This window comes from Centropristis striata, chromosome 9 (assembly GCF_030273125.1).
Source record: "Centropristis striata isolate RG_2023a ecotype Rhode Island chromosome 9, C.striata_1.0, whole genome shotgun sequence".
Taxonomy (NCBI): Eukaryota; Metazoa; Chordata; class Actinopteri; order Perciformes; family Serranidae; genus Centropristis; species Centropristis striata.
The window spans coordinates 10,192,427-10,215,397 of NC_081525.1; the positions used below are offsets into that span (position 1 = coordinate 10,192,427).

The window sequence follows — 22,971 nt, forward strand, 5'->3', positions numbered from 1 at the left end:
CAACAGCAGCACCCACGACTGTGGCACCTACAACCACAGCACCTGCAACTGTAGCACCAACAACCCCAGAAGCTACTACTTTAGCACCACCAACAGCAGCACCTACAATTGTAGCACTAACAACAGCAGAAGCTACTACTTTAGCACCAACATCTGCAGCACCAACAACAGTAGCACCAACAACAGCAGCAACTACCACTGTAGCACCAACAACCGCAGCACCTACAACTGTAGCACCAACAACCACAGAAGTTACTACTTTAGCACCAACAACCACAGAAGCTACTACTTTAGCACCAACAACTGCAGCACCTACAACAGTAGCACCAACAACTACACCAACTACAACAGTAGCAGCAACAACAGCAGTACCCACGACTGTGGCACCTACAACCACAGCACCTGCAACTGTAGCACCAACAACCCCAGAAGCTACTACTTTAGCACCAACAACAGCTGCACTTACAACTGTAGCAGCAACAACAGCAGCACCTACAATTGTAGCACTAACAACAGCAGAAGCTACTACTGTAGCACCAACATCTGCAGCACAAACGTCAATAGCACCAACAACTGCAGCACCAACAACAGTTGCACCAACAACCACAGCACCTACGACTGTAGCACCAACCACTGCACCACCTACAACAGTAGCACCAACAACAGCAGCACCCACGACTGTAGCACCAACAACCACAGCCCCTACAACTGTAGCACCAACAACCACAGAAGCTATTACTTTAGCACTAACAACCACAGAAATTACTACTTTAGCACCAACAACTGCAGCACCAACAACAGCAGCACCTACGACTGTAGAACCAACGACCACAGCACCTATGACAATATCACCAACAACAGCTGCACTTACAACTGTAGCACCAACAACTGCAGTACCTACAACTGTAGGACCAACAACCGCAGTCGCTACTACTTTAGCACCAACAACTGCAGCACCAACAACAGTTGCACCAACAACAGCAACAGCTACCACTGTAGCACCAACAACCGCAGCACCTACGACTGTAGCACCAACAACCACAGAAGCTACTACTTTTGCACCAACAACAGCTGCACTTACAACTGTAGCAGCAACAACAGCAGCTCCTACAACTGTAGCACTAACAACCGCAGAAGCTACAACTTTAGCACCAACAACTGCAGCACAAACGTCAGTAGCACCAACAACCGCAGCACCTACGACGGGAGCACCAACAACTGCAGGACCTACGACTGTAGCAGCAACAACAGCAGTACCCACGACTGTGGCACCTACAACCACAGCACCTGCAACTGTAGCACCAACAACCCCAGAAGCTACTACTTTAGCACCAACAACAGCTGCACTTACAACTGTAGCAGCAACAACAGCAGCACCTACAATTGTAGCACTAACAACAGCAGAAGCTACTACTTTAGCACCAACATCTGCAGCACAAACGTCAATAGCACCAACAACTGCAGCACCAACAACAGTTGCACCAACAACCACAGCACCTACGACTGTAGCACCAACCACTGCACCACCTACAACAGTAGCACCAACAACAGCAGCACCCACGACTGTAGCACCAACAACCACAGCCCCTACAACTGTAGCACCAACAACCACAGAAGCTATTACTTTAGCACTAACAACCACAGAAATTACTACTTTAGCACCAACAACTGCAGCACCAACAACAGCAGAACCTACGACTGTAGAACCAACGACCACAGCACCTACGACAATATCACCAACAACAGCTGCACTTACAACTGTAGCACCAACAACTGCAATACCTACAACTGTAGGACCAACAACCTCAGTCGCTACTACTTTAGCACCAACAACTGCAGCACCAACAACAGTTGCACCAACAACAGCAACAGCTACCACTGTAGCACCAACAACCGCAGCACCTACGACTGTAGCACCAACAACCACAGAAGCTACTACTTTTGCACCAACAATAGCTGCACTTACAACTGTAGCAGCAACAACAGCAGCTCCTACAACTGTAGCACTAACAACCGCAGAAGCTACAACTTTAGCACCAACAACTGCAGCACAAACGTCAGTAGCACCAACAACCGCAGCACCTACGACGGGAGCACCAACAACTGCAGCACCTACGACTGTAGCACCTACAACAGTAGCACCAACAACAGCAGCACCCACGACTGTGGCACCTACAACCACAGCACCTGCAACTGTAGCACCAACAACCCCAGAAGCTACTACTTTAGCACCACCAACAGCAGCACCTACAATTGTAGCACTAACAACAGCAGAAGCTACTACTTTAGCACCAACATCTGCAGCACCAACAACAGTAGCACCAACAACAGCAGCAACTACCACTGTAGCACCAACAACCGCAGCACCTACAACTGTAGCACCAACAACCACAGAAGTTACTACTTTAGCACCAACAACCACAGAAGCTACTACTTTAGCACCAACAACTGCAGCACCTACAACAGTAGCACCAACAACTACACCAACTACAACAGTAGCAGCAACAACAGCAGTACCCACGACTGTGGCACCTACAACCACAGCACCTGCAACTGTAGCACCAACAACCCCAGAAGCTACTACTTTAGCACCAACAACAGCTGCACTTACAACTGTAGCAGCAACAACAGCAGCACCTACAATTGTAGCACTAACAACAGCAGAAGCTACTACTGTAGCACCAACATCTGCAGCACAAACGTCAATAGCACCAACAACTGCAGCACCAACAACAGTTGCACCAACAACCACAGCACCTACGACTGTAGCACCAACCACTGCACCACCTACAACAGTAGCACCAACAACAGCAGCACCCACGACTGTAGCACCAACAACCACAGCCCCTACAACTGTAGCACCAACAACCACAGAAGCTATTACTTTAGCACTAACAACCACAGAAATTACTACTTTAGCACCAACAACTGCAGCACCAACAACAGCAGCACCTACGACTGTAGAACCAACGACCACAGCACCTATGACAATATCACCAACAACAGCTGCACTTACAACTGTAGCACCAACAACTGCAGTACCTACAACTGTAGGACCAACAACCGCAGTCGCTACTACTTTAGCACCAACAACTGCAGCACCAACAACAGTTGCACCAACAACAGCAACAGCTACCACTGTAGCACCAACAACCGCAGCACCTACGACTGTAGCACCAACAACCACAGAAGCTACTACTTTTGCACCAACAACAGCTGCACTTACAACTGTAGCAGCAACAACAGCAGCTCCTACAACTGTAGCACTAACAACCGCAGAAGCTACAACTTTAGCACCAACAACTGCAGCACAAACGTCAGTAGCACCAACAACCGCAGCACCTACGACGGGAGCACCAACAACTGCAGCACCTACGACTGTAGCACCAACAACTGCACCACCTACAACAGTAGCACCAACAACAGCAGCACCCACAACTGTAGCACCAACAACCACATCACCTACAACTGTAGCACCAACAACCCCAGAAGCTATTACTTTAGCACCAACAACCACAGAAACTACTACTGTAGCACTAACAACTGCACCACCTACAACAGTAGCACCAACAACAGCAGCACCCACGACTGTGGCACCAACAACGACAGCACCTGGAACTGTAGCACCAACAACCCCAGAAGCTATTACTTTAGCACCAACAACCACAGAAGTTACTACTTTAGCACCAACAACTGCAGCACCAACAACAGCAGCACCTACGACTGTAGAACCAACAACCGCAGCACCTACAACAATACCACCAACAACAGCTGCACTTACAACTGTAGCACCAACAACAACAGCAGTAACAACTGTAGCACCAACAACCACAGAAGCTATTACTTTAGCACCAACGACAGCAGCACCAACAACAGCAGAACCTACGACTTTAGAACCAACGACAGCAGCACCAACAACAGCAGCACCTACGACTGTAGAACCAACGACCGCAGCACCTACAACTGTAGCACCAACAACCACAGAAGCTACTGCTTTAGCACAAACAACCACAGAAGTTACTACTTTAGCACCAACAACTGCAGCACCGACGACAGCAGCACCAGCAACAGCAGCACCTACGACTGTAGAACCAACAACCGTAGCACCTACGATAATGCCACCAACAACAGCTGCACTTACAACAGTAGCACCAACAACAGCAGCACCCACGACTGTAGCACCAACAACCACAGCCCCTACAACTGTAGCACCAACAACCCCAGAAGCTACTACTTTAGCACCAACAACAGCAGCACCTACAATTGTAGCACTAACAACAGCAGAAGCTACTACTTTAGCACCAACATCTGCAGCACCAACAACAGTAGCACCAACAACAGCAGCCCCTACAACTGTAGCACCAACAACCCCAGAAGCTACTACTTTAGCACCAACAACAGCAGCACCTACAATTGTAGCACTAACAACAGCAGAAGCTACTACTTTAGCACCAACATCTGCAGCACCAACAACAGTAGCACCAACAACAGCAGCACCCACGACTGTAGCACCTACAACCACAGCACCTGCAACTGTAGCACCAACAACCCCAGAAGCTACTACTTTAGCACCAACAACAGCAGCACCTACAATTGTAGCACTAACAACAGCAGAAGCTACTACTTTAGCACCAACATCTGCAGCACCAACAACAGTAGCACCAACAACAGCAGCAACTACCACTGTAGCACCAACAACCGCAGCACCTACAACTGTAGCACCAACAACCACAGAAGTTACTACTTTAGCACCAACAACCACAGAAGCTACTACTTTAGCACCAACAACTGCAGCACCTACAACAGTAGCACCAACAACTACACCAACTACAACAGTAGCAGCAACAACAGCAGTACCCACGACTGTGGCACCTACAACCACAGCACCTGCAACTGTAGCACCAACAACCCCAGAAGCTACTACTTTAGCACCAACAACAGCTGCACTTACAACTGTAGCAGCAACAACAGCAGCACCTACAATTGTAGCACTAACAACAGCAGAAGCTACTACTGTAGCACCAACATCTGCAGCACAAACGTCAATAGCACCAACAACTGCAGCACCAACAACAGTTGCACCAACAACCACAGCACCTACGACTGTAGCACCAACCACTGCACCACCTACAACAGTAGCACCAACAACAGCAGCACCCACGACTGTAGCACCAACAACCACAGCCCCTACAACTGTAGCACCAACAACCACAGAAGCTATTACTTTAGCACTAACAACCACAGAAATTACTACTTTAGCACCAACAACTGCAGCACCAACAACAGCAGCACCTACGACTGTAGAACCAACGACCACAGCACCTATGACAATATCACCAACAACAGCTGCACTTACAACTGTAGCACCAACAACTGCAGTACCTACAACTGTAGGACCAACAACCGCAGTCGCTACTACTTTAGCACCAACAACTGCAGCACCAACAACAGTTGCACCAACAACAGCAACAGCTACCACTGTAGCACCAACAACCGCAGCACCTACGACTGTAGCACCAACAACCACAGAAGCTACTACTTTTGCACCAACAACAGCTGCACTTACAACTGTAGCAGCAACAACAGCAGCTCCTACAACTGTAGCACTAACAACCGCAGAAGCTACAACTTTAGCACCAACAACTGCAGCACAAACGTCAGTAGCACCAACAACCGCAGCACCTACGACGGGAGCACCAACAACTGCAGCACCTACGACTGTAGCACCAACAACTGCACCACCTACAACAGTAGCACCAACAACAGCAGCACCCACAACTGTAGCACCAACAACCACATCACCTACAACTGTAGCACCAACAACCCCAGAAGCTATTACTTTAGCACCAACAACCACAGAAACTACTACTGTAGCACTAACAACTGCACCACCTACAACAGTAGCACCAACAACAGCAGCACCCACGACTGTGGCACCAACAACGACAGCACCTGGAACTGTAGCACCAACAACCCCAGAAGCTATTACTTTAGCACCAACAACCACAGAAGTTACTACTTTAGCACCAACAACTGCAGCACCAACAACAGCAGCACCTACGACTGTAGAACCAACAACCGCAGCACCTACAACAATACCACCAACAACAGCTGCACTTACAACTGTAGCACCAACAACAACAGCAGTAACAACTGTAGCACCAACAACCACAGAAGCTATTACTTTAGCACCAACGACAGCAGCACCAACAACAGCAGAACCTACGACTTTAGAACCAACGACAGCAGCACCAACAACAGCAGCACCTACGACTGTAGAACCAACGACCGCAGCACCTACAACTGTAGCACCAACAACCACAGAAGCTACTGCTTTAGCACAAACAACCACAGAAGTTACTACTTTAGCACCAACAACTGCAGCACCGACGACAGCAGCACCAACAACAGCAGCACCTACGACTGTAGAACCAACAACCGTAGCACCTACGATAATGCCACCAACAACAGCTGCACTTACAACAGTAGCACCAACAACAGCAGCACCCACGACTGTAGCACCAACAACCACAGCCCCTACAACTGTAGCACCAACAACCACAGAAGCTATTACTTTAGCACCAACAACTGCAGCACCGACGACAGCAGCACCAACAACAGCAGCACCTACGACTGTAGAACCAACGACCACAGCACCTACGACAATATCACCAACAACAGCTGCACTTACAACTGTAGCACCAACAACTGCAATATCTACAACTGTAGGACCAACAACCGCAGTAGCTACTACTTTAGCACCAACGACAGAAGCACCAACAATAGCAGCAAATACCACTGTAGCACCAACAACCGCAGCACCTACGACTGTAGCACCAACAACCACAGAAGTGACTACTTTAGCACCAACAACCACAGAAGCTACTACTTTAACACCAACAACTGCAGCACCTACAACAGTAGCACCAATAACAGCAACACCCACGACTGTAGCACCAACAACCACAGAATCTACGACTGTAGCACTAACAACTACACCACCTACAACAGTAGCACCAACAATAGCAGCAACTACCACTGTAGCACCAACAACCGCAGCACCTACAACTGTAGCACCAACAACCCCAGAAGCTACTACTTTAGCACCAACAACCACAGAAGTTACTACTTTAGCACCAACAACTGCAGCACCAACAACAGCAGCACCTACGACTGAAAAACCAACAACCGCAGCACCTACGACAATACCACCAACAACAGCTGCACTTACAACTGTAGCACCAACAACAGCAGCAGCAACAACTGTAGCACCAACAACCGCAGCACTCACGACTGTAGCACCAACAACCACAGCACCCACGACTGCAGCACCAACAACCACAGCAGCTACAACTGTAGCACCAACAACCACAGAAGTTACTACTTTAGCACCAACAACCACAGAAGTTAATACTTTAGCACCAACATCTGCAGCACCAACGACAGCAGCAACAACAACAGCAGCACCTACGACTGTAGAACCAACGACCGCAGCACCTACGACAATACCAACAACAACAGCTGCACTTCCAACTGTTGCATCAACAACTGCAGTACCTACAACTATAAGACCAACAACCGCAGTAGCTACTACTTTAGCACCAACAACTGCAGCACCAATAACAGCAGCACCAACAACAGCAGCACCTACGACTGAAAAACCAACAACCGCAGCACCTACGACAATACCACCAACAACAGCTGCACTTACAACTGTAGCACCAACAACAGCAGCAGCAACAACTGTAGCACCAACAACCACAGAAGCTATTACTTTAGCACCAACGACAGCAGCACCAACAACAGCAGCACCTACGACTTTAGAACCAACGACAGCAGCACCAACAACAGCAGCACCTACGACTGTAGAACCAACGACCGCAGCACCTACGACAATACCACCAACAACAGCTGCACTTACAACTGTAGCATCAACAACTGCAGTAGCAACTATAGGACCAACAACCGCGGTAGCTACTACTTTAGCACCAACAACTGCAGCACCAACGACAGTAGCACCAACAACAGCAGCACCCACGACTGTGGCACCTACAACCACAGCACCTGCAACTGTAGCACCAACAACCCCAGAAGCTACTACTTTAGCACCAACAACCACAGAAGTTACTACTTTAGCACCAACAACTGCAGCACCAATAACAGCAGCACCAACAACAGCAGCACCTACGACTGTAGAACCAACAACCGCAGCACCTACGACAATACCACCAACAACAGCTGCACTTACAACTGTAGCACCAACAACAGTAGCAGCAACAACTGTAGCACCAACAACCGCAGCGCCCACGACTGTAGCACCAACAACCACAGCACCCACGACTGCAGCACCAACAACCACAGCAGCTACAACTGTAGCACCAACAACCACAGAAGCTATTACTTTAGCACCAACAACCACAGAAGTTACTACTTTAGAACCAACATCTGCAGCACCAACGACAGAAGCACCAACAACTGTAGCACTAACAACAGCAGAAGCTACTCCTTTAGCACCAACATCTGCAGCACAAACGTCAGTAGCACCAACAACCGCAGCACCTACGACTGTAGCACCAACAACTGCAGCACCAACAACAGTTGCACCAACAACCACAGCACCTACGACTGTAGCACCAACAACTGCACCACCTACAACAGTAGCACCAACAACAGCAGCACCCACGACTGTAGCACCAACAACTACAGCACCTACAACTGTAGCACCAACAACCACAGAAGCTACTGCTTTAGCACCAACAACCACAGAAGTTACTACTTTAGCACCAACAACTGCAGCACCAACGACATCAGCACCAACAACAGCAGCACCTACGACTGTAGAACCAACAACCGTAGCAGCTACGACAATACCACCAACAACAGCTGCACTTACAACTGTAGCATCAACAACAGCAGCAGCTACAACTGTAGCACCAACAACCGCAGCACCTACAACTGTAGCACCAACAACTGCACCACCTACAACAGTGGCACCAACAACAGCAGCACCCACGACTGTAGCACCAACAACCACAGCACCCACGACTGTAGCACCAACAACCACAGCACCTACAACTGTAGCACCAACAACCACAGAAGCTATTACTTTAGCACCACCAACCACAGAAGTTACTACTTTAGCACCAACAACTGCAGCACCAACGACAGCAGCACCAACAACAGCAGCACCTACGACTGTAGAACCAACGACCGCAGCACCTACGACAATACCAACAACAACAGCTGCACTTACAACTGTAGCATCAACAACTGCAGTACCTACAACTATAGGACCAACAACCGCAGTAGCTACTACGTTAGCACCAACAACTGCAGCACCAAGGACAGTAGCACCAACAAGAGCAGCAACTACCACTGTAGCACCAACAACCGCAGCACCTACGACTGTAGCACCAACGACCGCAGAAGCTACTACTTTAGCACCAACAACAGCTGCACTTACAACTGTAGCAGCAACAACAGCAGCACCCACAACTGTAGCACTAAGAACAGCAGAAGCTACTCCTTTAGCACCAACATCTGCAGCACAAACGTCAGTAGCACCAACAACCGCAGCACCTACAACTGTAGCACCAACAACTGCAGCACCAACAACAGTTGCACCAACAACCACAGCACCTACGACTGTAGCACCAACAACTGCACCACCTACAACAGTAGCACCAACAACAGCAGCACCCACGACTGTAGCACCAACAACTACAGCACCTACAACTGTAGCACCAACAACCACAGAAGCTACTGCTTTAGCACCAACAACCACAGAAGTTACTACTTTAGCACCAACAACTGCAGCATCAACGACAGCAGCACCAACAACAGCAGCACCTACGACTGTAGAACCAACAACCATAGCAGCTACGACAATACCACCAACAACAGCTGCACTTACAACTGTAGCATCAACAACAGCAGCAGCTACAACTGTAGCACCAACAACCGCAGCACCCACGACTGTAGCACCAACAACCACAGCACCTACAACTGTAGCACCAACAACCACAGAAGCTATTACTTTAGCACCACCAACCACAGAAGTTACTACTTTAGCACCAACAACTGCAGCACCAACGACAGCAGCACCAACAACAGCAGCACCTACGACTGTAGAAACAACGACCACAGCACCTACGACAATATCACCAACAACAGCTGCACTTACAACTGTAGCACCAACAACAGCAGCAGCAACAACTGTAGCACCAACAACCACAGAAGCTACTGCTTTAGCACCAACAACCACAGAAGTTACTACTTTAGCACCAACAACTGCAGCATCAACGACAGCAGCACCAACAACAGCAGCACCTACGACTGTAGAACCAACAACCGTAGCAGCTACGACAATACCACCAACAACAGCTGCACTTACAACTGTAGCATCAACAACAGCAGCAGCTACAACTGTAGCACCAACAACCGCAGCACCTACAACTGTAGCACCAACAACTGCACCACCTACAACAGTAGGACCAACAACAGCAGCACCCACGACTGTAGCACCAACAACCACAGCACCCACGACTGTAGCACCAACAACCACAGCACCTACAACTGTAGCACCAACAACCACAGAAGCTATTACTTTAGCACCACCAACCACAGAAGTTACTACTTTAGCACCAACAACTGCAGCACCAACGACAGCAGCACCAACGACAGCAGCACCAACAACAGTAGCACCTACGACTGTAGAACCAACGACCACAGCACCTACGACAATATCACCAACAACAGCTGCACTTACAACTGTAGCACCAACAACAGCAGCAGCAACAACTGTAGCACCAACAACCACAGAAGCTATTACTTTAGCACCAACAACCACAGAAGTTACTACTTTAGCACCAACATCTGCAGCACCAACGACAGCAGCACCAACAACAGCAGCACCTACGACTGCAGAACCAACGACCGCAGCACCTTCGACAATACCACCAACAACAGCTGCACTTACAACTGTAGCATCAACAACTGCAGTACCTACAACTATAGGACCAACAACCGCAGTAGCTACTACTTTAGCACCAACAACTGCAGCACCAACAACAGTAGCACCAACAACAGCAGCAACTACCACTGTAGCACCAACAACCGCAGCACCTACAACTGTAGCACCAACAACCACAGAAGTTACTACTTTAGCACCAAGAACCACAGAAGCTACTACTTTAGCACCAACAACTGCAGCACCTACAACAGTATCACCAACAACTACACCAACTACAACAGTAGCAGCAACAACAGCAGCACCCACGACTGTGGCACCTACAACCACAGCACCTGCAACTGTAGCACCAACAACCCCAGAAGCTACTACTTTAGCACCAACAACCACAGAAGTTACTAGTTTAGCACCAACAACTGCAGCACCAATAACAGCAGCACCAACAACAGCAGCACCTATGACTGTAGAACCAACAACCGCAGCACCTACGACTGTAGCACCAACGACCGCAGAAGCTACTACTTTAGCACCAACATCTGCAGCACAAACGTCAATAGCACCAACAACTGCAGCACCAACAACAGTTGCACCAACAGCCACAGCACCCAAGACTGTAGCACCAACCACTGCACCACCTACAACAGTAGCACCAACAACAGCAGCATCCACGACTGTAGCACCAACAACCACAGCACCTACAACTGTAGCACCAACAACCACAGAAGCTACTGCTTTAGCACAAACAACCACAGAAGTTACTACTTTAGCACCAACAACTGCAGCACCGACGACAGCAGCACCAACAACAGCAGGACCTACGACTGTAGAACCAACAACCGTAGCACCTACGATAATGCCACCAACAACAGCTGCACTTACAACAGTAGCACCAACAACAGCAGCACCCACGACTGTAGCACCAACAACCACAGCCCCTACAACTGTTGCACCAACAACCACAGAAGCTATTACTTTAGCACTAACAACCACAGAAATTACTACTTTAGCACCAACAACTGCAGCACCAACGACAGCAGCACCAACAACAGCAGCACCTACGACTGTAGAACCAACGACCACAGCACCTACGACAATATCACCAACAACAGCTGCACTTACAACTGTAGCACCAACAACTGCAGTACCTACAACTGTAGGACCAACAACCGCAGTCGCTACTACTTTAGCACCAACAACTGCAGCACCAACAACAGTTGCACCAACAACAGCAACAGCTACCACTGTAGCACCAACAACCGCAGCACCTACGACTGTAGCACCAACAACCACAGAAGCTACTACTTTTGCACCAACAACAGCTGCACTTACAACTGTAGCAGCAACAACAGCAGCTCCTACAACTGTAGCACTAACAACCGCAGAAGCTACTACTTTAGCACCAACAACCGCAGCACCTACGACGGGAGCACCAACAACTGCAGCACCTACGACTGTAGCACCAACAACTGCACCACCTACAACAGTAGCATCAACAACAGCAGCACCCACAACTGTAGCACCAACAACCACATCACCTACAACTGTAGCACCAACAACCACAGAAGTTACTACTTTAGCACCAACAACCACAGAAGCTACTACTGTAGCACTAACAACTGCACCACCTACAACAGTAGCACCAACAACAGCAGCACCCACGACTGTGGCACCAACAACGACAGCACCTGCAACTGTAGCACCAACAACCCGAGAAGCTATTACTTTAGCACCAACAACCACAGAAGTTACTACTTTAGCACCAACAACTGCAGCACCAAAAACAGCAGCACCTACGACTGTAGAACCAACAACCGCAGCACCTACAACAATACCACCAACAACAGCTGCACTTACAACTGTAGCACCAACAACAGCAGCAGTAACAACTGTAGCACCAACAACCACAGAAGCTATTACTTTAGCACCAACGACAGCAGCACCAACAACAGCAGCACCTACGACTTTAGAACCAACGACAGCAGCACCAACAACAGCAGCACCTACGACTGTAGAACCAACGACCGCAGCACCTACGACAATACCACCAACAACAGCTGCACTTACAACTGTAGCATCAACAACTGCAGTACCTACAACTATAGGACCAACAACCGCAGTAGCTACTACTTTAGCACCAACAACTGCAGCACTAACGACAGTAGCACCAACAACAGCAGCACCCACGACTGTGGAACCTACAACCACAGCACCTGCAACTGTAGCACCAACAACCACAGAAGTTACTACTTTAGCACCAACAACTGCAGCACCAATAACAGCAGCACCAACAACAGCAGCACCTACAACTGTAGAACCAACAACCGCAGCACCTACGACAATACCACCAACAACAGCTGCACTTACAACTGTAGCACCAACAACAGTAGCAGCAACAACTGTAGCACCAACAACCGCAGCGCCCACGACTGTAGCACCAACAACCACAGCACCCACGACTGCAGCACCAACAACCACAGCAGCTACAACTGTAGCACCAACAACCACAGAAGCTATTACTTTAGCACCAACAACCACAGAAGTTACTACTTTAGAACCAACATCTGCAGCACCAACGACAGAAGCACCAACAACTGTAGCACTAACAACAGCAGAAGCTACTCCTTTAGCACCAACATCTGCAGCACAAACGTCAGTAGCACCAACAACCGCAGCACCTACGACTGTAGCACCAACAACTGCAGCACCAACAACAGTTGCACCAACAACCACAGCACCTACGACTGTAGCACCAACAACTGCACCACCTACAACAGTAGCACCAACAACAGCAGCACCCATGACTGTAGCACCAACAACTACAGCACCTACAACTGTAGCACCAACAACCACAGAAGCTACTGCTTTAGCACCAACAACCACAGAAGTTACTACTTTAGCACCAACAACTGCAGCACCAACGACATCAGCACCAACAACAGCAGCACCTACGACTGTAGAACCAACAACCGTAGCAGCTACGACAATACCACCAACAACAGCTGCATTTACAACTGCAGCATCAACAACTGCAGTACCTACAACTATAGGACCAACAACCGCAGTAGCTACTACTTTAGCACCAACAACTGCAGCACCAAGGACAGTAGTCCCAACAAGTGCAGCAACTACCACTGTAGCACCAACAACCGCAGCACCTACGACTGTAGCACCAACGACCACAGAAGCTACTACTTTAGCACCAACAACAGCTGCACTTACAACTGTAGCAGCAACAACAGCAGCACCTACAACTGTAGCACTAACAACAGCAGAAGCTACTCCTTTAGCACCAACATCTGCAGCACAAACGTCAGTAGCACCAACAACCGCAGCACCTACGACTGTAGCACCAACAACAGTTGCACCAACAACCACAGCACCTACGACTGTAGCACCAACAACTGCACCACCTACAACAGTAGCACCAACAACAGCAGCACCCACGACTGTAGCACCAACAACTACAGCACCTACAACTGTAGCACCAACTACCACAGAAGCTACTGCTTTAGCACCAACAACCACAGAAGTTACTACTTTAGCACCAACAACTGCAGCATCAACGACAGCAGCACCAACAACAGCAGCACCTACGACTGTAGAACCAACAACCGTAGCAGCTACGACAATACCACCAACAACAGCTGCACTTACAACTGTAGCATCAACAACAGCAGCAGCTACAACTGTAGCACCAACAACCGCAGCACCTACAACTGTAGCACCAACAACTGCACCACCTACAACAGTAGCACCAACAACAGCAGCACCCACGACTGTAGCACCAACAACCACAGCACCCACGACTGTAGCACCAACAACCACAGCACCTACAACTGTAGCACCAACAACCACAGAAGCTATTACTTTATCACCACCAACCACAGAAGTTACTACTTTAGCACCAACAACTGCAGCACCAACGACAGCAGCACCAACAACAGCAGCACCTACGACTGTAGAACCAACGACCACAGCACCTATGACAATATCACCAACAACAGCTGCACTTACAACTGTAGCACCAACAACTGCAGTACCTACAACTGTAGGACCAACAACCGCGGTCGCTACTACTTTAGCACCAACAACTGCAGCACCAACAACAGTTGCACCAACAACAGCAACAGCTACCACTGTAGCACCAACAACTGCAGCACCTACGACTGTAGCACCAACAACCGCAGAAGCTACTACTTTTGCACCAGCAACAGCTGCACTTACAACTGTAGCAGCAACAACAGCAGCTCCTACAACTGTAGCACTAACAACCGCAGAAGCTACTACTTTAGCACCAACAACTGCAGCACAAACGTCAGTAGCACCAACAACCGCAGCACCTACGACTGTAGCACCAACAACTGCAGCACCAACAACTGTAGCACCAACAACCACAGCACCTATAACTGTAGCACCAACAACCACAGAAGCTATTACTTTAGCACCAACAACCGCAGTCGCTACTACTTTAGCACAAACAACTGCACCACCAACAACAGTTGCACCAACAACCACAGCACCTACGACTGTAGCACCCACAACTGCACCACCTACAACATTAGCACCAACAACTGCAGCACCAACGACAGCAGCACCAACAACAGCAGCACCTACGACTGTAGAACCAACGACCGCAGCACCTACGACAATACCAACAACAACAGCTGCACTTACAACTGTAGCATCAACAACTGCAGTACCTACAACTATAGGACCAACAACCGCAGTAGCTACTACTTTAGCACCAACAACTGCAGCACCAAGGACAGTAGCACCAACAAGAGCAGCAACTACCACTGTAGCACCAACAACCGCAGCACCTACGACTGTAGCACCAACGACCGCCGAAGCTACTACTTTAGCACCAACAACAGCTGCACTTACAACTGTAGCAGCAACAACAGCAGCACCTACAACTGTGGCACTAACAACAGCAGAAGCTACTCCTTTAGCACCAACATCTGCAGCACAAACGTCAGTAGCACCAACAACCGCAGCACCTACGACTGTAGCACCAACAACTGCAGCACCAACAACAGTTGCACCAACAACCACAGCACCTACGACTGTAGCACCAACAACTGCACCACCTACAACAGTAGCACCAACAACAGCAGCACCCACGACTGTAGCACCAACAACTACAGCACCTACAACTGTAGCACCAACAACCACAGAAGCTACTGCTTTAGCACCAACAACCACAGAAGTTACTACTTTAGCACCAACAACTGCAGCACCAACGACAGCAGCACCAACAACAGCAGCACCTACGACTGTAGAACCAACAACCGTAGCAGCTACGACAATACCACCAACAACAGCTGCACTTACAACTGTAGCATCAACAACAGCAGCAGCTACAACTGTAGCACCAACAACCGTAGCAGCTACGACAATACCACCAACAACAGCTGCACTTACAACTGTAGCATCAACAACAGCAGCAGCTACAACTGTAGCACCAACAACCGCAGCACCTACAACTGTAGCACCAACAACTGCACCACCTACAACAGTAGCACCAACAACAGCAGCACCCACGACTGTAGCACCAACAACCACAGCACCCACGACTGTAGCACCAACAACCACAGCACCTACAACTGTAGCACCAACAACCACAGAAGCTATTACTTTAGCACCACCAACCACAGAAGTTACTACTTTAACACCAACAACTGCAGCACCAACGACAGCAGCACCAACAACAGCAGCACCTACGACTGTAGAACCAACGACCACAGCACCTATGACAATATCACCAACAACAGCTGCACTTACAACTGTAGCACCAACAACTGCAGTACCTACAACTGTAGGACCAACAACCGCGGTCGCTACTACTTTAGCACCAACAACTGCAGCACCAACAACAGTTGCACCAACAACAGCAACAGCTACCACTGTAGCACCAACAACTGCAGCACCTACGACTGTAGCACCAACAACCGCAGAAGCTACTACTTTTGCACCAGCAACAGCTGCACTTACAACTGTAGCAGCAACAACAGCAGCTCCTACAACTGTAGCACTAACAACCGCAGAAGCTACTACTTTAGCACCAACAACTGCAGCACAAACGTCAGTAGCACCAACAACCGCAGCACCTACGACTGTAGCACCAACAACTGCAGCACCAACAACTGTAGCACCAACAACCACAGCACCTATAACTGTAGCACCAACAACCACAGAAGCTATTACTTTAGCACCAACAACCGCAGTCGCTACTACTTTAGCACAAACAACTGCAGCATCAACAACAGTTGCACCAACAACAGCAAAAGCTACCACTGTAGCACCAACAACCGCAGCATCTATGACTGTAGCACCAACAACCGCAGAAGCTACTACTTTTGCACCAACAACAGCTGCACTTACAACTGTAGCAGCAACAACAGCAGCTCCTACAACTGTAGCACTAACAACCGCAGAAGCTACTACTTTCGCACCAACAACTGCAGCACAAACGTCAGTAGCACCAACAACCGCAGCACCTACGACTGTAGCACCAACAACTGCACCACCAACAACAGTTGCACCAACAACCACAGCACCTACGACTGTAGCACCCACAACTGCACCACCTACAACATTAGCACCAACAACTGCAGCACCAACGACAGCAGCACCAACAACAGCAGCACCTACGACTGTAGAACCAACGACCGCAGCACCTACGACAATACCAACAACAACAGCTGCACTTACAACTGTAGCATCAACAACTGCAGTATCTACAACTATAGGACCAACAACCGCAGTAGCTACTACTTTAGCACCAACAACTGCAGCACCAAGGACAGTAGCACCAACAAGAGCAGCAACTACCACTGTAGCACCAACAACCGCAGCACCTACGACTGTAGCACCAACGACCGCCGAAGCTACTACTTTAGCACCAACAACAGCTGCACTTACAACTGTAGCAGCAACAACAGCAGCACCTACAACTGTGGCACTAACAACAGCAGAAGCTACTCCTTTAGCACCAACATCTGCAGCACAAACGTCAGTAGCACCAACAACCGCAGCACCTACGACTGTAGCACCAACAACTGCAGCACCAACAACAGTTGCACCAACAACCACAGCACCTACGACTGTAGCACCAACAACTGCACCACCTACAACAGTAGCACCAACAACAGCAGCACCCACGACTGTAGCACCAACAACTACAGCACCTACAACTGTAGCACCAACAACCACAGAAGCTACTGCTTTAGCACCAACAACCACAGAAGTTACTACTTTAGCACCAACAACTGCAGCATCAACGACAGCAGCACCAACAACAGCAGCACCTACGACTGTAGAACCAACAACCGTAGCAGCTACGACAATACCACCAACAACAGCTGCACTTACAACTGTAGCATCAACAACAGCAGCAGCTACAACTGTAGCACCAACAACCGTAGCAGCTACGACAATACCACCAACAACAGCTGCACTTACAACTGTAGCATCAACAACAGCAGCAGCTACAACTGTAGCACCAACAACCGCAGCACCTACAACTGTAGCACCAACAACTGCACCACCTACAACAGTAGCACCAACAACAGCAGCACCCACGACTGTAGCACCAACAACCACAGCACCCACGACTGTAGCACCAACAACCACAGCACCTACAACTGTAGCACCAACAACCACAGAAGCTATTACTTTAGCACCACCAACCACAGAAGTTACTACTTTAACACCAACAACTGCAGCACCAACGACAGCAGCACCAACAACAGCAGCACCTACGACTGTAGAACCAACGACCACAGCACCTACGACAATATCACCAACAACAGCTGCACTTACAACTGTAGCACCAACAACTGCAGTACCTACAACTGTAGGACCAACAACCGCAGTCGCTACTACTTTAGCACCAACAACTGCAGCACCAACAACAGCAACAGCTACCACTGTAGCACCAACAACCGCAGCACCTACGACTGTAGCACCAACAACCGCAGAAGCTACTACTTTTGCACCAACAACTGCAGCACAAACGTCAGTAGCACCAACAACCGCAGCACCTACGACTGTAGCACCAACAACTGCAGCACCAACAACTGTAGCACCAACAACCACAGCACCTACAACTGTTGCACCAACAACCACAGAAGCTATTACTTTAGCACCAACAACCGCAGTCGCTACTACTTTAGCACAAACAACTGCAGCACCAACAACAGTTGCACCAACAACAGCAAAAGCTACCACTGTAGCACCAACAACCGCAGCACCTATGACTGTAGCACCAACAACCGCAGAAGCTACTACTTTTGCACCAACAACAGCTGCACTTACAACTTTAGCAGCAACAACAGCAGCTCCTACAACTGTAGCACTAACAACCGCAGAAGCTACTACTTTCGCACCAACAACTGCAGCACAAACGTCAGTAGCACCAACAACCGCAGCACCTACGACTGTACCACCAACAACTGCACCACCAACAACAGTTGCACCAACAACCACAGCACCTACGACTGTAGCACCCACAACTGCACCACCTACAACAGTAGCACCAACAACTGCAGCACCAACGACAGCAGCACCAACAACAGCAGCACCTACGACTGTAGAACCAACGACCGCAGCACCTACGACAATACCAACAATAACAGCTGCACTTACAACTGTAGCATCAACAACTGCAGTACCTACAACTATAGGACCAACAACCGCAGTAGCTACTACTTTAGCACCAACAACTGCAGCACCAAGGACAGTAGCACCAACAAGAGCAGCAACTACCACTGTAGCACCAACAACCGCAGCACCTACGACTGTAGCACCAACGACCGCAGAAGCTACTACTTTAGCACCAACAACAGCGGCACTTACAACTTTAGCAGCAACAACAGCAGCACCTACAACTGTAGCACTAACAACAGCAGAAGCTACTCCTTTAGCACCAACATCTGCAGCACAAACGTCAGTAGCACCAACAACCGCAGCACCTACGACTTTAGCACCAACAACTGCACCACCTACAACAGTAGCACCAACAACAGCAGCACCCACAACTGTAGCACCAACAACCACAGCAGCTACAACTGTAGCACCAACAACCACAGAAGCTACTACTTTAGCACCAACAACCACAGAAGTTACTGCTTTAGCACCAACAACTGCAGCACCAACGACAGTAGCACCAACAACAGCAGCACCAACAACAGCAGCACCCATGACTGTCGCACCAACAACCACATCAACTACAACTGTAGCACCAACAACCACAGAAGTTACTACTTTAGCACCAACAACCACAGAAGCTACTACTTTAGCACCAACAACTGCAGCACTAACGACAGTAGCACCAACAACCACAGAACCTACGACTGTAGCGCCAACAACTGCACCACCTACAACAGTAGCACCAACAACAGCAGCACCCACGACAGTACCACCAACAGCTGCAGCACCTACAACAGTACCACCAACAACAGCAGCACCTACGACAGTACCACCAACAGCCGCAGAAGTTACTAACACACCTCCAACTACCACAACACCAATGACCACAACTACCACAACTCCAACTACAACACCTTCAACTACAACAACACCAATGACCACAACTACCACACCTCCAACTACAACAACACCCCTCATCCTCACAACTGCAGAAGAAACAAGTCAAGGTATGTTTCTCCCTGAATTCATTTTTTTGTGTGTTGTCCCTTTTTTCCCCCCACTCTCCTGGCTCTTTGGCGGGATGTTTCCTTTGCAACTTTTAACTAAACATTATTGAAAACATTGAGTTTCAAGCCTAAACTGACAAGGAAACAAAATCCAATACATTTTTAACACAGTTGTTCCCTTTATTAGATTACAAATGAAAACATTATTTACTCATGTCATTTTTTATGTTTTATTCCTGACAGGCTTGGTACATCTACAGATGAAGTTAACCACCTTTGGAGAGGTCAGCAATGGAACCGTTATCAGCAGCGTACAACAGGTATGTGAAATAATAATGGTTTTGTAACATCATCCATGCAAATGGAAACATAACATAAAGTGTGAAGTGAAGGGGATGAGACAGATGTTCAGATGTTTATATTTTTGTGTTTTCTCTCCATTTAGTTATTTGAAAACAAGCTCCTGAATGGAACACAACACAAAATCAATGTGAGAATCATTCGAAGGACGAGAGTTTCCCCGTAGAAGCTGAAGCCGTCTGTATAAAACACAGCAATTCAAGGTTGTACTAGTGGTTTGTTTTCAAACAAAGTGAAAGAGGAGTCACCTCGAAAGTTTGATTTCATCTGGAAAGAGTCTTTGTCTGAAATATCAATATCAAAGATCATTCTACTCCACTGTGATGCGTTTATCAACAACCAATATCTCCAAAGCAACTTATCGTACATAGGAAGAGCTTCAACACATAAAATCTAAGAAAAACTCTGTAAAGTTAACATTAAAACCATTGGTGGAAGTATATTTACTCAAGTACTTGTAATTAACTTGTTCTTCTACTTCACTACTTACAGTTTAGAGGCAAATGTTGTACTTTTTACTCCACTACATTTAGCTGACAGCTTTAGTTACTTTTCAGGTCGAGATTAAAACATAAAAAACATGATATTTTAAAACTTGTATGCATGTTTATGAATTAAACCACAAAACATATTAAGTACATTTAAGTACATTTTGATGCTGATGCTTATGTACTTAAGTTTTGAATGCAGGACTTTTACGCTGTGAATACTTCTTCACCACTAATTAAAACTCATCTTACTCTCTATAATCCTCAAACAATATCTTCTTAACTGCACTGCTGACTATTATTCCAGGGAATGTGAACAGTGGACATACAATTGGCTTGATAATTTGCACAGTACAATAAGAAGCTGGAACAAAGCAACCCGACAGTCCATCAGAAAAGATCTTAAGAGCTGTCAATGATTCCTGAGCTCTGTAACCGGAGGAGCGTTTACCATGCCGACAAAGGAAACACTTCTCCCTCTCATCACACATGAATTAGGAAATGTTTCACACAAAGCTCTGCTGACGGACAGGAACCTCACTGAGTGGCTTATGGCAAGAGAATGCAGATTGGATAATTAATGGACTGTCAGTATTGTAAAATTCATCTGAACTTTTTAAGCTCAACAAGCTTAGAGAATGTAACTTCTTTTCCAAGTGATTGGAAAACCAAAATATGAACACAATGCTTGTATGTTGTGTGCACTGTAAAAAAAAAAACCCCCACAGAAAACAGTAAAAAGTCTGTCAGCAAAAGTTGCCAAAAATGAGTTTATTCTACAGATATTTATATTTTAAATACAGATATTTACTGTCTATAAGAAATTATCTGCAAACTATTTAATTAAGTAGATTTTCTACAGTATTTTTAATTGCTTAATGGTCTTGAACTTTAAATTACAGTGAATTCTATGTATTAAAAGTACATATATTGCTTAATATAATAATCAAGACAACATTAAATTCTGCTCCTCAGAGACACTGTGAAGACATGAATGAGTCTGCTGTACGCAACGGGGCGTCAAATATGTTGGGGTAGCTGGTTACAGATACCAATTGCCTCCATCACGGTCACCAAAAGTGTTGGGAATTAAGGATGGCTCTTTTATGAATAAATGATGACCTTGCACAGGGCGTCAAATATGTTAATAAAAGGGGGTTATCATAAATGCTATCCCTCCCATAAGGATACCAAATATGTGGGGATGAACCTAAGCAACACTTGTGTGGATGTCACGGTTCAAAAGTATGGTTCGATGGCTATAAGAATTATTAATAAGTATCATAAATAATTATTAATTATAAGAAATTATATGACTTGATTTGCTCTAAGTCATAGCTCGTTGGGGGCACCATCTGTAAGAACAGAAAATTATAGCCAATTCACCTAAATCAGTCTCAAAGTTATTAAACTATCAATTTGGAACACTGATTATTAATTATGAATATAATTATAATCAAATTACCATATTATTATTTAGTAGTGGTTGAAGGAA

The 22,971-nt window shown here is 47.6% G+C and overlaps 2 protein-coding genes across 2 annotated transcripts; both read left to right on the forward strand.

Annotated features, from left to right (window-relative positions):
* Positions 1-2,092: 2,092 nt before the first annotated feature.
* On the forward strand, positions 2,093-7,587 carry LOC131977820 (putative uncharacterized protein DDB_G0282133; the record flags this gene model as incomplete). The annotated part of the gene is made up of 4 exons (XM_059341264.1): positions 2,093-2,380; positions 3,025-3,050; positions 5,287-5,960; positions 7,571-7,587. Coding segments are annotated over 4 exons (1,005 nt in total), but the record flags the coding sequence as incomplete, so codon positions are not given.
* A 6,721-nt stretch (positions 7,588-14,308) lies between these two features.
* On the forward strand, positions 14,309-21,154 carry LOC131977821 (putative uncharacterized protein DDB_G0282133; the record flags this gene model as incomplete). The annotated part of the gene is made up of 6 exons (XM_059341265.1): positions 14,309-14,429; positions 14,565-14,816; positions 14,982-15,227; positions 15,918-16,787; positions 20,872-20,948; positions 21,074-21,154. Coding segments are annotated over 6 exons (1,647 nt in total), but the record flags the coding sequence as incomplete, so codon positions are not given.
* Positions 21,155-22,971: the final 1,817 nt, after the last annotated feature.